At 33.3% G+C, this 18512-nt stretch overlaps 1 protein-coding gene across 5 annotated transcripts in view; it reads left to right on the top strand.

Annotated features, from left to right (window-relative positions):
- Positions 1 to 15574, top strand: part of LOC111046519 (ubiquitin carboxyl-terminal hydrolase 34) — a 101240-nt gene extending 85666 nt beyond the window's left edge. For all 5 annotated transcript variants that reach the window (XM_039427288.1, XM_039427289.1, XM_039427286.1 and 2 more), the window contains 10 exons: positions 1118 to 1308; positions 2353 to 2530; positions 3439 to 3558; positions 4090 to 4206; positions 4950 to 5184; positions 5962 to 6206; positions 8404 to 8607; positions 11017 to 11154; positions 11664 to 11898; positions 12319 to 15574. In XM_039427288.1, the coding sequence (XP_039283222.1) occupies positions 1118 to 1308; positions 2353 to 2530; positions 3439 to 3558; positions 4090 to 4206; positions 4950 to 5184; positions 5962 to 6206; positions 8404 to 8607; positions 11017 to 11154; positions 11664 to 11898; positions 12319 to 12644 (1989 nt within the window). In that variant the 3' untranslated portion in view covers positions 12645 to 15574. The remainder of the gene's footprint in view (positions 1 to 1117; positions 1309 to 2352; positions 2531 to 3438; positions 3559 to 4089; positions 4207 to 4949; positions 5185 to 5961; positions 6207 to 8403; positions 8608 to 11016; positions 11155 to 11663; positions 11899 to 12318) is intronic.
- The last annotated feature ends 2938 nt before the right edge of the window (positions 15575 to 18512 follow it).

Genomic DNA, 18512 nt, shown 5'->3' with positions numbered 1-18512 from the left:
ATTTGAGCTTTATTCAAGTTTTTGGGGAACGAAAATACAGTAACATTAGGTAATCTATCATAATTGCTTCTACAGCCTGGTACACAGCATTTATATGGCATGATTAACTTCACTGAACATAATCACCGATCAGTACCCACATGAACTAACGCTTCAAACTAAATGAGTCGATGCTATTTTAGGTTTCATAAGGAAGCTCAATAGTTCAATAGTGGTAGTTTCAATTGTTAAATTGAGGTTTCAACGTAGCTATTCCAGTGGGGAAACGGGATTCCTCGGCATGCAGTCCGCCTACTCTTGTGACGTGTCACCCAAAGTGGTGGGGGAAGAGCATGGCCCGTTCATCTAGAGTGGCCTTGAGTTATCTCATCTGCTGCCTTCAAACATCAAACATTAGCTCACATTAGCTAACTTGTAGTATTTTTTCTCACCAATACCAATATATAATGAACTAGCCGTCAGGCTCGCTTCGCTCGTCATATCTGTCTAGCCAGGGGGCTCCGCCCCCTGGACCCCCGACTGGATCGTCTAAAAATGAGATCAGCGGGCTCTCTTCGCTCGCCTGCATTTTTCATTTGAGCATGCTTCATTCCATCAGAAAGTCAAAGAACTGAGAAATCGCAAAAAAGCTGAGAAAAACGCTGATTTTGGGCGTATCTTTGATGAAATATTAAAGTCACCTCATTACAAAATTTTTAGACCCTAGCTAAACTTCTGTACCGAATTTGAACATTTTCTATTTATTACTTGATGAAAGAACTGAGAAAACGCAAAAACCGCTAATTTTTGGCTTATCTTTGGCGTTATTTCAAATTCTTTCTAACACAACATTTTTACACCCCAGGTGAGCTTCTGTAGTAAATTTGAACATTTTCTGTTCATTTGTTCTAGATAAAGCTGAGAAAAAGAAAAAAACGCTGGAAAACGCAAATTTCGGGCGTATCTTTGGAAATTTTTCCAAATCCGTTCTTAGTGCGCCTCTAAAGGGCCAACTGAACATACCTACCAAATTTGAACGTTTTTGGTCCGGTAGATTTTCAGTTCTGTGAGTGAGTGAGTCAGTCAGTCAGTCAGTGCCATTTCGCTTTTATATATATAGATATTTGCTTTCTTGCAGTTTGGTCAGTATCTACTAGATTTGTGGCAACTTTTTCATCCTAAACTGTCGGAGCCAGGCATCGCAGTCCATTTGAATAAGCAGGCACTACTCCTGTTCTGGTATCACGTCAGCACCGATTGTCCTGAGAATGTGCAGCTAATACTGCAAAACGCGCACATTGTCAAAAATATCGCTTTCAATTATATTCTGTAAGTATAAAGTCTGTTGTACTGCTTTCTATCGAGCCTACTAATGTATATGTATAATATGTTTTCACCAAGGCTTAAGTAGTTTTTCAGTAATAATGAATAAATTCGGGTGAGAAATAGCACAATGTAGCCCTATTTTCTCTCCCGATCATTTTAATTTTGTGCTTTTTGTAACAATTAAGACTCTTTATTTTCATGTTTAAGGGCTTTTCTAATATTAATCATAGCATACCAATAGTATCAACTATGAACAACCATTATTTGGAGTTCTTAACCGAAATGCAGGTTAGACAATAGAATCCAAATTGGCTTTCACAGCAATATTAAAATCACTATTATTTTCCTTGTAGAGAGAATAATAATTCATCAATTGCTTGAGTTTGCTTGTATGAGATATGTCTTCAATGTCATTACTTCCTTGTTTCTGATGTTGATTAAAAGTGAAAAACTGATATCCCAATTTTAGTCTAAATTCTCCACAGAAAATAAAATGCGTATAATTAATTACTCTTTCAGGTAAATTAATCAGCAAGACTGTAAATTAATAAAAATTGAAACAGTTGTGAAAATATGTTATGCAATCTAATGAATTTGAACAAATATAAAGCCTATACCAATTTCAAACAATATAGGCCTAGAAACTGTTAGTATTCCCATATCTAGTGAGATTACGTTATAAATTCAGCACCTGATTAACATCGGTTTGTTATCCTTGTCTGTCATTGGAGAAAGCAGATAGCTCTATCCTTATTTACTTCTGCACCATAGCACTACAGATATAAGCATAGCTGGATGAAACCGATTTGACATTGTACTGATTCAATATTATTTACAGTGTATCTTTCATCAGCCTCTCAAATCTCAACATTCTTGTTATCCTCAACCCCATTAAAGTTGAAGTCCACGAACATAAAGATTTATTATCGATCAAGATGAATTTTAATTTAAATCCCAATGTCGTAATTGATTTTCAAATACTCTATCTAGTTGATCGGCATGCAAAATAGTGTTAAAACGATTGTGAGTTGTTTGAATTGTTTGCAGAGCGGACCATGAGGACCAAGACGTGGTGGCATTCAACAGGACTATGCTGCCCGCCTACTATGGACTGCTGCGGCTGTGCTGTCAGCAGTCGAGGGCGTTCACGCGGCAGCTGGCCACGCACCAGAACATCAACTGGGCCTTCAAGAACATCACGCCCTTTCCAACTCAGTACTCGGCGGTAACTATCATCCCCATTCAAATGCTAAACACTTCCCACTATTATTTCAGTCCCACTGTTGCCTGGTTTCTTCTGTATTTGTCTGTTTCTTGTATTCTTCTGTAATGTATAATCATTTTTTGTGGACGTTCCTCTATAAGATGATACATGCAAGTTAAATTACAATGTCCTTCTTTCCTACTGCAACAAAGTATATTTTTAAGTGTTCAATCAAATATTGAATGATATAGGTCAACTCTCTTATTACGTTATTCAAATTCCAATTCAATTAATATTTCTTAGGTAATCAGATGAAGTATTGAAAATTTGAAAAACATAAATTTATTAACTTTTTCTGTGAGGGCTACTCGTAATAATCTGAAAATAAGTACCTATTTTTAATTTACTCTACTACTCATGACATGTTTTGACATATTAATGCTCGTTTATATACATAAAAATTTGACATATTAATAACGTTAAATAAATACTATTACTAATTTCTTGTTTATTTACTAATAGTATTTATTCCCCAATATGACGAAAAATGTCGTGAGTAATAAATAGAGTAAAGTTTTAAAAAAGGGTACTTTGATTTTTCAATTTTCAGACTAACAGCATAGATGAATACTATTAAAATATAGAACTAAGAATAATCGCCAACAGTTCCATTTTGAATCAAGAGTTCCTTACTCACGTTCATCAAGTTTAACCTCAATGTACTTTTATGATACTCTTAGTAAACGTGATGGCAGTAGTGTTCAATTTCAAAATGTCCTAATTATAAAACGTCTACATACTATGGATTACCCTTAGTTTTCGTTTTGATTACCGATAACTACATATTATAGCCTACCTATTCAAATTGTTTGAAATATCTGGTGTTGCAAAAAAATGAAAGTTGGAAGTCAACATTTTCTTTGTTTCAGGCGGTTGATGAATTGTTTAAACTGATGCAGATATTTGTTGCAAAGTATCCAGATACGACTGAAAATGAAATTATTGAAATCAATAATTTCAGAAAGCAGACGATCAATCTATATTTGCAGGTATGTTACACTCTTATTGTTTGTTTGACCAATACGGTCATATATTTATGATGGAATACATTACTGTTTTATGTTTGCATACAACTTTTCTGTCATATTTGTGAGCAAGTTAGTTCATTTGACTGCATTTTCTAACTTTCATTAGCTAACGCTGCACCAATCATGATTTGTATCATCCTTCACTTCAATATCCTCACACACAAGTAGTATCAGATTCATATGGGATTCAACTTGATGGAAATGACGCTGATATATACATTTCTGATTCATCCAAATATTTATGTAATTCAAAATAGGGGCCTGACATTGATAGGTTATCAGTTATTTTGAATTAGGACATTTTTTTAAATCAATTGAAAAATTATATTGATTTTCTGGAACTAGGAAAGTTTTAAATTTATTTTCAGTTATATTATTTTCAATTGATTATATTGAATAAGTTTATCTTATTTTGTTGCATGCGAGCATTGAGGCTTGCCTGTTAGCGCTCTTACATGTCTAAATAAATAGATTAATGGATTAACTTTACAGGTTCTTGATGGACGCTCCTGCTGGGCTACTTTGATATCTGCATTCAGGATACTTGTTGAGACTGATGAGGATAGACTGTATGTTATGTACAGTGGTGGATTGCAGATGTGCTTTGAGGTAAGTACAGCTCATTAAACATGCATATCACAGTAATTATTTAATTGAACAAGTCTTTTCAAAAAATAACTTCTATTAAACGAAAGTATCTTGTATTTGTAAGAACAAGAACCTTTCGTTAACCGTGAGTAGATCAGAACTACTAAAAAATACAATACTCCATTGCATGTGCAATAATGCTATGGAATAGATAGTCGCTATATTATATTTTACATACTGTACACGTAAACCTACCTTATGATAAGGTCCGGTCATTATTAAACAGATCATTCTCTTATCAATGTTCCCAATTAATGTTTTGGTTGCACAGATTTTTACAATATATCTTTCTCAATATTACTGTCTTATGTTACTCAAATAACTTTTTAAATAAATGCAGAAATTTTACTTGGAAACATTCTTGTTCCATTTCCCTAGTAGTGTATGTAGAATTATGAATTTCTTGGCAACCGACTAACTCTATTTCTGAGAGATCTGAAAATTGTCAATCATTAAATTAGAAGATTCATGTAATTAGAAGAAAACATTGACATATATTCCAAAAATTATTCATTCAAGACTTCTCTCTAGCTCCTAGGGTTGTGTTAAAATATTAGAATGAAGAACAAATTTATAATCATATCAAAATGCTATCACTTAATGATTTGCAAATAAATTCAAATAATTTATTCTTTTTCAACTGTCTACAAAATGATATTGTCTAATGATGAATGTTTGATGTGTTGCATTGCATTGCATTGCAGTCGTTCCACACGCTGCACGTGATGTATCATGAGGCGACGGCTTGCCATGTCACCGGTGATGTGCTAGACATGCTGTCAATACTGCTGGATCTGGCCAAATGTTTGAAATTCCACCGAGACACCAAAGATGTGCGAAGTCTGCTGCTGTCTTGCAAAGACTGGATGGAGGTGCTTCGTAAACTCGTCACTCTACTCAACACCTACAATCCGCCCGAAATGCGCAATCAGTGCATAGGTAAATGGCTCGAATCATTCATTATCCTGACGATATATTTGTGTTTGAGGAAATGAAATTCATTTATCAATGTTCAGCTGTATTTGTGCATGTAATTAAAAGAAAACATTGACACATATTCCCAAAATTATTCATTCAGAATACTACTAGGCTATTTGAGATCTTTATTCATTGAGCCCAAAAACAACAAACACATCATAAGTTTCTGGGATATTATGTTAGCATAACAAGCAAATCAGTCAGAAAAACGAAGTACTGTACAGCAAAAATTGTCAGTAACAATAGAATAGATATACTAGTGAAAGGAAAACTTTTTTCTAGTTCCTATAGCTGTGTTAGAATGAATAACAAAAATCATACTATAAAAAAAACTAAACTAAAAGTTAGACTATTCTAACCAAACGGCTCAACTTCACACTTATTTAAGTATAAAGAAATTTTCACTTTAAACTGAGAGTCGGCGAACTGAGACTTTACCTTCCAGTTGATAGAAATATTTTTAATGATAATTAATACAAGTATTGAATACAATAAAACTTGAAAACATCAATGTTAGTACATCGAAGCATTCAACTATTGAGAGTTTTTTTATCGAATATAGTAATGGGTGCATTAGTTTGTCTCGTTTAAACTGGCAGTTTCAATAAAAAATTGCTCCTAGTATAATTTTGAAACCGTGATTGTATTTGACTGTTGTATTATTCAAAGGCAAAATAAAGTTCATTTTCATTTTTCTTTCGTTTGTAAAGCTATAATTTGTTTGGAATAATTTTTCAGATGTGCTGAAAGAGCTGGTATTCCTGTTGCCTACGGAGGTGCTTCATGTGCTGGTGCCACTGCTGTCGCACTGCCACTCTGCGTTCCAGGAGAGTGCCAACGCAGTGCCGATGGGGCCCTACTTCCCGCGCCGCGGCCACAAACTGCCGCCTCCCGGCCTCAAGGCGGCCGCCGCCGCCGCCACCCGCCCCATCCGCCCCATGGTGCAGATGGCCGTGCCACACAACCTCGTCGATGCTGCCAAAGTACGTATAACCATCAAGTTGCTGGATTGTGTGAGCCTGAGCCATATGTACCATCTACGATGAACGCTAATCTTTTTTCAGGAAACAGCCCCGAAGGAATTTTTCTCGTCAGTTTCATATATGTATTTTGGGGCGTTGAATTCGGATCCAAATATGACCAAAAACATTGATTTGATCGGTTAGGAAGGCCTTGAAATTTATTAAAATGGAAAATTTGTTTAATTACTTGATATTATATTTTGGGGGAACTTGAATCAAGTGATCGACATATTCCGAATCATCAAATTTCAGATCCTAATTCAGCGCCCCCAAAATACATGATCGTCGATGAAAATTCATTGGGGTTTTTCCCTGAAAAATTATTCACTGGTGGTTTTGTAGAAATAGATTATTGCTAAACGCAGATAAGTCAAATCTACTTCATTTCAAGCTCAAAAACAACAAATCAAATAATACCTTACCAATACTAAAATATCATAGGTTTAATTGTGAGGATAACTTGCTCAATTCGCATTGTGAAATAATAAAGGAAACAGATTGTGTCAAGTGCCTTGGTTTGCTAATAGATAGTAAGCTTCCATGGTATGAGCATGTCCACAAATTAAATTAGAAATGTTAATTTCCATAAGAAATTTTTACTTTTTGAAGGGTAAAGGGTAAAGGGCACTTTTATCAAGTGCCTTGGTTTGCTAATAGATAGTAAGCTTTGAAAGCACAAATTGAAATTAGAAATGTTAATTTCCATAAGAAATTTTTACTTTTTGAAGGGTATGTGTCCAAAATATTTTCTAGTCCATTTATATCACACTTTAGTAGAATCGAGAATCAATTATGGACTAATTTGTTATGAAAGTGCATACATCACAAATTTAAAGCCAATTATTGTAGCACAAAAGCATTTTATAAGATTATTCTGTGGCAGGCCAAGGACCGAGCACTCACTACACCTTTTCAGGTCCCTTAATATACTAACAGTCAGACATTCTTGTTTAAAGCAGTTATAGATACATTCAAAAATAAAAATCAATTGATAACACAGCCTCATACCTCATATCATAATGTTCGATACAGAAACCGAGTTCAATTACCAAGACCTAGGCTTGAACATAACATACGATTTTTCAAGTATGTAGGTTGTAAGCTTTTAAAGGCCAGATTGAAAAAAATCATTGCTGAAATTGATTATATTCAATTATTTTTATAATAGTAGTCCATAATCTAAGGTCGATATTTACCTGTTTGTATCTAATTTGATATTGATATCATATGCTTGTAAAACGTGAATTATATATGTAATTTTGTGTAATAATTGTGTCATAGCACTTTTAATTTACATGGCTTTTTCTGTTAGGTGAATAATAATAATGATCACTCAGAATGTGCTGCCCGCACAAAAACCTATTTAATTGCTTTATGATTTTATATTTTTTTATGTTCAATACTTTTTCTCTAGTAATTCTTTTTCAAAATTTTACAGTTTTTAAATTTATGTGTAATATCCAGGTATGACTATATTTTCATTTAATTTTTACTTATTTCATTTCATTTTTTTCTATTGGGAATAAAAGTATGAAGAAGGGGCCCACACAGGATTACCTTGGGGGTTTCATTAAGACTTTGATATACAATGTATTGTGCTTGCGAAGGTGTTTGCTACACCAGTTAAGAGTGTTTTTTTCAGAAATATTTTGTACAATGTTTGTTGATTGGTCGAATAAATATTATTATTATTAAATATATAAAAAAATATCTCAATCGGACGAACCTTTTTTCCTATGAAATTCCTATTTCATTGAAGATTAACAATGTATATTTGACAAAATAATAATTAACTCCCAAATTTTATTTTTTTATTTACATTTTCTAGATCACACGAAAAGTGTATATACTTTCATTTTAGACCCATACTTGAAACGTTTGCATTGAACTTGAAAGCTGACTACTGAGTGTCATGCATCTATTTGAGATTTTAGCAGACTATTGCAGATCTTGGCATCAATAAGAATATTTTTTCCAAGGCCATAACAGCTGAATTTGCATATAGTAGCATATTTATTGAAGCCATTGTATTGACCAATTACAATGTCAACTTATATTCAATGCAATGAATGATATAGAAAATAATCAGTGCGTTTTGTAGTGTATGTTTATTTCATCGTTCTTCCAAGATACTAATTTCAAAATATTTCAATTTCAGGGCACCGATCCAGATTATGATGAAGCGTTGTCATCGTTCTACACTCCCTACCACAACTTTATTGATGTGATGTGTCGTCTGGCCATCAACCATGACTGTATGAACGATGCATTGGTCAACCTCAGTGCTATAGTCGGCTTCGAAGGGGTTCCTCTGCATCTAACCTTCTTTCCTAAGCTGTGGCTAGACATCTATCATGCTCAAGTGAGTTGAAATATTTTTTCTCCACAGTTATCTTGCATTGCTAATTAAGAAGAGTTTCAGGATAGTATTTATTTTGTTTGAATTGATGAGGTGACAATCAGATGTATCCAATCTGGAGAAAAAAGGTTTTGCATAATTCATCAAAAGAGATTACGACCTAAGCTAATGATGAATCTGGATTGTACCCACCAGGATCAACTATTCTGAATAGCTTATTATTATAATACTACCTATTATTTTACTATCTGAGATTAGATTGTTCTTTCTTAGTGCAACCCAGCTTGCGTGTTACTGGCCTCTGCTAAGTTTAGCCAAATGACTAAAAACTTATGTCCGGTTTCTCAGTTGTTCCATAAACTGTTTATCCATTCAATAACTTTATTGAATCGATAAATATGAGGAATGCGTTTCTAGAACGCTCCATAAACTTATTTAATCGATAAATCTCTCGATAAACTATATGCCCCGTTTCTCAGTCGTTCCATAAACCGTTTATCCATTCAATAACTTTATTGAATCCATAAATCTCTCGATAAACTATAGTGCCAAAATCCAGCCTATAAACATTTATGGAATGGATAAATTTGTCAAATTTTAAGTTGCAATCAAAAAATTTAATTACAAAATAAAATTAAAATTAGTGTAGATCACCAGTATTTTAAAAACAAAACATAATTAAAGTTGCACTATATTTAGCATTGATAGCCCTGATTTGGTGTCAGCCATCTTGTTTTAGAGACATCGGCCAAAAGATGTCAGTACCTTAGGAAATAACCTCAAAACAAGCAGCATGGAATAAACAACCAAGATTTGGTTGGTAACCATAGTAACTATGTATAAAGTTTGTTTAAGAAAACAAAATTTTGTGGCTGGATTGGGATCATGCCATGTTGCCAGATTCATTGAACAGATAAATCGTTCCATAGCTATGGATTCTATAAATATGTATAAGAAACCAAAAAAAATGTATTGAATAAATAAAGTTATTGAATCAATTGCTATAGCGTTGTGTATTAAACGAAATAGTGCCAAAATGGCCTTCATCTTCAATCCATCGTAGAGGGACTTTAAAGTTTTAATTTGAATAGAATTATTATATTCTTCTCTCACTGCATCCCATGCCATGTTCTTATCTTTCATCGAATATTTATCTGTCTTTTTATTCTCTATTACAGTTTTGTACTTTAGGCAGATTTCTACTAATTGGTCTTTTTCGACCTCTGTAAAATTCTTGCCACGGTCTCGTTTCTCTGCTATAATAAATAATAACTCATGAAAAATGTCATTACCATTGGAAATAACCTTCAACTTTAACTTCACAACAAACAGCAGGGAATAAACAACCAAGATTTAGTTGGTTACCAATGTTACCATGGCTACCATATAACATTTGTTAACGAAAGTGGCTGGTTTGGAATCATGCCATGCTGCCAGATGCATTGAACAGATAAATCGTTCCATAGCTATGGATTCTATAAATATGTTTAAGGAACCAATAAAAATTTATTGAATCAATAAAGTTATTGAATCAAAAGCTATAGCGTTGTTTATTGAACGACTGAGAAACCGGGCATTAGTAATAAAAACTTGCTTTAATTCATTTTTTGTCAATTATTTCTATCAACCACGTGATAAACTGTTTTCAGTATTATACTGTAATGTCGAGGCACCGAGCTTCGCTCGTTATTTTTATTAATTGATAAACAGAACACAATTCTCTAAAATGATCGTGTTTATATTTTACAGCTGGTTATACGTCAGCTTATGAATTTCGGGGATGCGATATTTTGATTTTCCACAGAATCACTCGCTCACTTTTTACTATCCACAGACGACGAAAGTCTCAGCTGTTTCAGCCAAGGATGAATTATCCTTTTAATGTCGTTCAGCGAGTTTTCCCAAGGATGAGACCTAGTGCAATCGAATTTTTATATCATAAACCTACTATGTTCCAAATTTCGTGAAAATCGTTAGAGCTGTTTTCGAGATCCGTTGAACATAAATAACCAGATAAAAAAATATAAACAGATATACAGAAATTACTCGCTTAATATAATAGGATAGGTAGTATCAGTAGAATTTATTTTTCTTCCTGATCCTACATTCAATGAATACTTTTTGATTCTTTATTACAAATTACAATGTATTGCCAGATCTGGCAAAACCTATTTCTTACTAACACTAAATTTTTATTAAAAACAAATTGAAAAATTAACTTAATTTTCAATTCAAACGTATATTTTTTTGTTTAAAGTGTAAATTTGACTGTATTTGACTAAATTACTTAATTCTATTCTCCCGAATTTTTCATGGAAGAAATTAACTGAAACTATAATATATACTAGGAGCTCTATATTTTTCTGTATTTATTTTTCGTAAGTTATTGATGACAATGTTGTTTTTTTGCAGAATGTTGATCGGAAGTATATAACAATGCTCACCAACAGCAATTACTTCGTAGACTATGTTGAAGCCATACTTCTTGATGAGCGCCCATCTCTCAACATTGACATAATCTACGATTTCTTAGTCACATATTTTCCAAAGGTAAGCTCAATTAAGTATCATCCACCAGAATATGAGTGTTACATGAATCAATCTGAAATCTTATCTTGTCCGCCTTTAAAATATGATAGATTAAGCGAGTGCAAGGTAGCAGTCGGCCTTATTGGATTATGTCCAGTTATTGAATTATTTTGAAAATTAAAAAAAAGTAAAAAGGAATTGCCCTGCAGAATTGAATTCTGTTTCCAATGTACATAAATCAGAGCGCTTTGTGTTTTAAAAGATTATATTAATTTTATGGGACGTAGATAGAATAAATAAATTTTATTTCCATTAAAGTATAAACAAATTAATAAAATGCACTTGATATTGAAAATACAATATAAAATTTACTATGGATGTGAAGAAAATTCAATTTTTCCGGAAATTAACATACTCAACTATGGGAAACCCATGTACTAGAGCAGGTGTTAGTAGCAGTAATAAATTTTGGGTGAGGGTGCAAAATACAATAGTATATAGGAGGTGCTAATACTATTGAATGATGGCAGGTAGCTGAACAGGTGCTTACTGACCAGACATGCCTGCTGATGGAGAGCATAGTGACGACGCTGGCCGAGAACATGGCGTCGGGCCTGAACGTGTGCGAGCATGCGCAGGCGTCGCGACTCAACGGTGACCTGCGCGCACTGGCCATTGTCTACAGCGTCGAGTTGCCTGTCATTCCGCATCCGCAGCTCGAACCCGTGCTCAATCAGCTGCTCACACAGATCAACAACGAATCAGGTAAACAATCAACACAATTTTCCAGAAACAAAAAGCACTTCAGTCCCGTGATGCATACAACATTTTCCATCTATAGTGAGATTCACTTGATAGTCAGTGGAAATGATACGAAGGCATTGTTACAAGTTCTCCTGTCCTCACAAGATGTCAAACTACCATGAGATAAACTGAAACTTCAATGTTAAATATAAACTTACATAATGCTCTCTCCTAGACATTTCTATATGATTTGTTATTGTATTAATAAATGAATCAATAATTAATTAAACTACACATCTATCTTTGGTGAGATTTGTTTAAAAAACCAGAAATATGTTACTTAATCAGTCATTGATTTGAAGTGACACCATCTATCTTTAGTGTCAAGCATCTATCTGTATCTGTTAAACATAAGTAAGTTTGAACTATGTTTTTGAATAGGTGAGTGTCCATGGAAAAAGCGGAAGCTTGCAACGGAGAAAGAAGAAGAGAAGCCAGCAGAAAAGCCAGCCGAAGAAAGCAAAGCGGCGTCGACCAGCTCTCCAAAGGCGGAGACCAGTAGCAGCAGCAGCAGCAGCAGTAGCAGCAGTGGAGGCACGGCAACGAGTACGGCGGGCTGCTCCAAGGAGGTGAAGGAGGCTCGAACCAGCAGCTCGCCAGACAAGACTGCCTCGCCCTCCACCGACTGGCTCGAGACCCTCGACACCACAGTCACTGCGCTTCTGGCCGCCATCACGCAAAAGAACAACAACCAAGAAGACGCTTAGACTGCAACTCCAAGTAGTATTGTCATTCAGTGTTAGAATATCAATGTCAACTTGCTGAATACGATTTCCAGATTTTATTCACATAGGCTACGACTTTTAAATTACTATTAAATGGTAAAGTGTAATGAAAATAGCTTTTGTATTTTCCATGAACTTATGTAGTAGTAGTTCTACTAATGGAAAAAGAAGGATTTGCATTTTGAATTCAAGAAGAGCCTATTCTTTTAATATTGTTTCGCTTGTTGAGCCCGTTTCTGAAGTTGGTTGCTGATAAATATCTCTCACAAATAATGGATCTTCTAATTCCCGTAGCAAAGAAAGGGAAGATGCTACTTTTGTATACAATTATTTCAATAATTGGGAATGTAGGAAGTTATTAAAAGCCTAATTTCCTTAAGTAGCTTATAATTAGTTCCCAGCGATACTGTAAGAAGTAGCGTTATACTCCCTGTGTTGTCGAAATTGAACAAACTTTTCTTGAGAGATTTTTAACCTATGGAGAACTTGGTTAGATAGGTTCAAGTTGTCTTGAGAGTAACATGAAAAAGTTCAAGTTCTTTTATAATATTCTAATGAATATTTATCATTTTGCGATTATTCACGAATAATTTGGCGTCTAACCTTACCAAAGTAATGAAATGTGCAAACTTCCTTCAACACAAAAATGTTTGATAATGAAAAGTGGTTTTTCCTATAATCATCTGCCTATATACACCAAGTTAGCTTTAAAAATCCTTATCATATATGCCCTTTCAGATGGTTACAGGGAGATGGATCTCTTTTATTAGAACCCAGACTATTTCTAAATACTGCATCATTGAAAGTTGAAATAAGAATGTTGGGTTTTTGCAAAGGAAATCTAGTATATTTCCAAAGGAAACGATATACTGTTCAAACAGAATATACAGTTCTTTTTAAACAGTATATTGAAGATGTTTCGTGGTTTGTAGAAAAAGCTCTATCCTCGAATTATCTCTAATAATTTATTTATTGATTGAGAAATCTGCGCTGTTTCAAAAACCTAAAATCCTTAATAACTTCTCAAATGAAATATAGTTGGCAATAATCTCCTTAATAGTGAAATGTAATTTTATAAATGCTTTTTATGATACTTATTATTATATTTCGTATAATAATTCAGGATCAGAGTCTGGTCAATTTTTGTGTTTAAGTAACAAGATCACAATAATTACATTGAAGCCAGTTCGTCACTGGCCTTTTGTTAATTTATAACCTCAGCATGGTATGGTTATCATAACCCTTCAGTCCTCGTTATTTTGTTCTGTTTGGTAAGAATACTATTTTCATCGAATATGCTCTTTGGTATGTTAATCGAAAATCTTCAAATTTAGGATAAGAATGAGAGCAGAGCTTTGATCTCAATGAAAGCTTAATCACTTAAAAAAAATAATATCACTTGGTTTTCTACACTCGCCTCTCTCTGCTCCTTACTTATTGTGTCCGCGGATCATCATTAGCTCACTATTCTCAACAGGTCAACAAATAAAATATGACCCTTGTTCTAACAAGTGAATACCTACTTGAGTTTAATCACAATGATTATAATTGGCGTGGTTTCGATCTTCTACTTATTAAAAAGAAACACGAGAGCTATATAAGTAATTCATCTGCAAAATGGTGCACTGAAGGGTTATAATACATCAGCAAACGCATTGGAATAATCGCATCGTGATAATAATTCATTTTTACTATCGAATCATTAATGTACTGATCTAAAGAGTACTGTTCAACAGAATGTTGTGTTATGGTTGTTTTTTCAGATTGAAAATTACAATCTATTTGAGTAAACACTCTCGATTTAAATTTGAATGTACATTAACTGTAGGAATAAATTTTCCCTGGTTGTAAATTGTTTTTGTAAAATAGAAATATTTAGTTTTCTATGAAAGAGCTCATTTAATTGATGATAATATTCGCAATCTTGTAAAAAAGCTAGGTAGCTGTTTTTATACGTAAAAATTTTATGCACTGAAACATGAATTGTTATCAATATTATTATCCTCTATTCACAATTAATTATGTAAGACCAAGCTGCTCGATGAATGTGAAAGTCTTCTAATATGATTACTAGATCGCTGAATGCTGTACATTTCAAAAATATTACATGTTAATATAGATTATATAACTAGTAATAATTATTATTCTACTGTTGAATTATTCGTCTTTGACATCTATTGTTTCATTTTTATAACTTTGTTTAAAACAAATATCAAAATAATATGATAAGTAATTTTATGTATTCCTTAGATTGTACAATTTTTATACTATTAATAGTTATGCTTTGGAAAAAATTAATTAGACTTTCAGTATCCATTTTGTTTCTCAATTATTATCATTATTGATTAGGTTATGGAGGTATAACTATTACTTGTAAAGTTATCTTTTCAAAGAAATATAAGCTGTTCATTGTATATTTGAGGTAAATTTTCAATAAATTTGTTTTTGTGAAATTATTACTGTGCAACTCAGATTGTTTCATAAAAGTTGTCAGTCGATACTTAAAACTTATGTGATAATGGTAAAGAATTATAGTTAGTGTTTAAATGAAGAGTGACATATTATGATGATATTGACCCTTTGAACCAATCATTATATTTACGGCGTAATCACCCATTACGGGGAATTCAAGTGAACTTCAATTGCAAGCAATTTTTACATGTAAGTAGATTATGCAAATGCAATATATTTTAGAACGCTATATAAATATATTATATTCTCATTTCAATTTCTGATTACATAAAATCAACTCTTTATGAGGAAGAAGCAAAGATTCTGATATTAGCAAAAATGAAAACTAGCATTTTTCTTCTATCAATGTGTTATAAGCGCCCATTTGACTGTAAAAGTATGTGTTTCTCAAAATAATGTTTCCAAGCCTATGAATAAAATACTTTCTAGTCTGAAAACTAGCAGAGCCTTGTCTATTTTATTCCAATGGATTTTTGCAAACCATCTAGTAATTATTACTGAAGGTAAGAAAGAATCTGAGAGGTGAGCGTCAGGTCAACTCTGGAGTATGGATTTCTTGAGAGAAATTAATGAATTCATTTGTGTTCAGAGTAATTTAAAGTAATTCGTTTAAAGTATACACGATTAAAACTGTAATTTGCAGTTTTCAAGCGTCTCCAGACAAATTGGATTTGGGTATACTCTACTACCTACTGAGAACTGCTATATAGTGAGGTCCACGTTATATAGGCAGTATTTGATTAATAGGCCTATTGGTGAATGATTGACGTCATTCGACAAAGCAGATAATAGGACTATAATAATTATAGACTAATAATTATATTAGGACTAAAATTCTAAACTAATAATATAATAGTACTATAATTATAGACTAATAATTATTAATTATAGTCGGTGAGATATTAGGTACTTTTAACACGGCTCTTTCTAATCATTCACTAATCACTCTCACTACCGTACCTTTTTTATAGTGACCCCCTGGGTTAAATTGCTCGCTCACAAACTGTTGTATTTATCTTTAAAATCCGCAACTTGTAATATCATACAATGTTGATGAAAATAATGGGAAAAGCCTATTTCATTGCATGGATAATAATATTACAGTAGGTTTCATTGGGTATCCTATTCGAATTAAAAAAAAACGATTTTTCAACTATTTCAAAATTTTCGCCCGTCATCTTGGATCTGTCATGAATCCAATATTTCTAAGTTATTAGAAAGTATTATAATCATTGAAAAATACTTTTTCTTGTCGAATAAAATATAATAATTGATCATTTTTAAGAATAATGAACAGTTGATATTGCAGCACCGGTATCAGCTATTCCTCTATAGAAGAATTTTATTTTGTAGAAGGATATTAATAATAATATGTAGGTATTTATTATTCAATAAAATACAGCAAATAGGATTCATCATAATTAGGATATTTTACACCTGTATGTGAATTCAGTTTGCATCATTGTGATGATGTACTGAATGTCTATTTGCTCTTGCGCAGAATATCTGTGTTAAAGTAGGTTACATTCAGCAAATTCTACTGGGGTTTGCTGATCCCCATTGTTGCGGCTTATCAACATAATAATACCGTAATATCGAGTCTGGCTCAGGTCTAGGATGGCTGGCTCAGGTCTGGTGTCAGAGTTTTCAGGTCGCAACTGATCAATTTCAGGGCCTCTGACATGACCTAACGACTACTTTTTAGGCAGCCGGGACCTAAACAACATGGAATAGGAATAGGCCTGTTTACGGGATAATCAAAATTTTATTTTAAATAAATTCCTCAAAAATAACTTGAAAATCTAACCCAAATAAATCCAGCTTGTAAGTGGAATATGTGGATATGCAGAACCATTCTTAGTTTAAGTTTTCTTAAATAATAGAAATATATTTATTACCATTTGATTTACAATAAACATTGGTCATTGTCACAAGTATACAATCAACAATACAAAAGTCTACACAGCTAAAACACAATTACATCAAAAATTAACTTCTTAAACAAGATTACAAACTAAATTTACACAGTCTAGATCATACACAATAGTACCAGATTTACATAGATTGTGAAATGTTATAAAATTTAGGTACCTTGTAAAGTCCACCTCTTATTAGGCCTTTTCTAACTCTATCTTTATATTGGGTGGCATCTAGGTCTCTTACCAATGACGGAAGGGCATTATAAAATCTGAGAGATTGGGCCCTGAAACTTCTCAATGATGCGCTGGAAGAGCACCATTCGATATATATATTACTTGCCCCTCTTGTATTGTATGTATGCCTATCAGAGTTTAGGCTAAATTTATCCAGGTTCTTTTTGATATAACACAGACATTCCAGGACATACATAGAACGAAGAGTCAGAATTTTATTCTCAATAAACAATGGTCTACAATGACTACGTGGCTCTTCATTGTTTAATATTCCAATGGCTCTCTTCTGTAGCAGGAAAAGTTTACCAGCTAAAGGACTATTACTAGACTAAAACTTTTAGTAGTGGTTTTTTATCATTAATAGCTAACTCATTTGCCTTACTCCAACTGTCAATCAAAAGATTACATTGTTCTAAATTGGACTTTGCATCTGTCTGATTTTCATCGCTTATTATTACTGCCAGGTCATCTGCATATGAAAATATTATTCTTCCATTGCCTTCCAAGTAAGTAGGTAAGTCATTAATATAAATTAATAACAGTATTGGTCCCAGTATAGATCCCTGAGGTACCCCTCGTTCTACTGATAAATCTACTGGTAAACTGACTGGAACCTCCCCTCTAGATATGTTTTGAAAAACTTCAATACTTCTTGATCAATATTGTAGGCCGAAAGTTTTGTTAATAGTATTTCATGCGAGACCGTATTAAAAGCACATGAATAATCGTACATTCTGGCAATATTGCTCTTCTTGTGCTCAATTCCTTTCATTAAAAACTCAGATATGGCAGATGTTGTGCTCAAATTACCTCTAAATCCAAATTGACTTGAACTAAAAAGCTTATAATACTGTACAAGAGGTTCACTAAATAGGTACGGTACCCTATTCAAAAGCCTTACCAAAAATTGGAATGATGGTTACTGTATGGGTCGAAAGTTTCCGACGTCACTTTTAGAGCCTCTATACTATACGGTATTTTAGAAAAACCGGGTAGATGCACTACCTCCGTGTTTACGGAGGTAGTGGTAGATGCAGTTATTTATACATTCATTGAACAGGTAGGTGACAATTTCCGCTATGTATGGGGCTGCAATCTTTATTATTAATGATTTTAAACCATATACATCATACGATTCGCTATTTTTCAACTTCATCAAGGTATTGTACACTTTGATAACTGTGAATTCTGAAAACTTAAATTTTTCACTCATACATCTATTATG

Source organism: Nilaparvata lugens, chromosome 4, assembly GCF_014356525.2.
Source record: "Nilaparvata lugens isolate BPH chromosome 4, ASM1435652v1, whole genome shotgun sequence".
In the NCBI taxonomy this organism is placed as follows: Eukaryota; Metazoa; Arthropoda; class Insecta; order Hemiptera; family Delphacidae; genus Nilaparvata; species Nilaparvata lugens.
The sequence above is the reverse complement of the archived record's forward strand: the minus strand, read 5'-3'. Positions and strand labels throughout refer to the sequence as shown.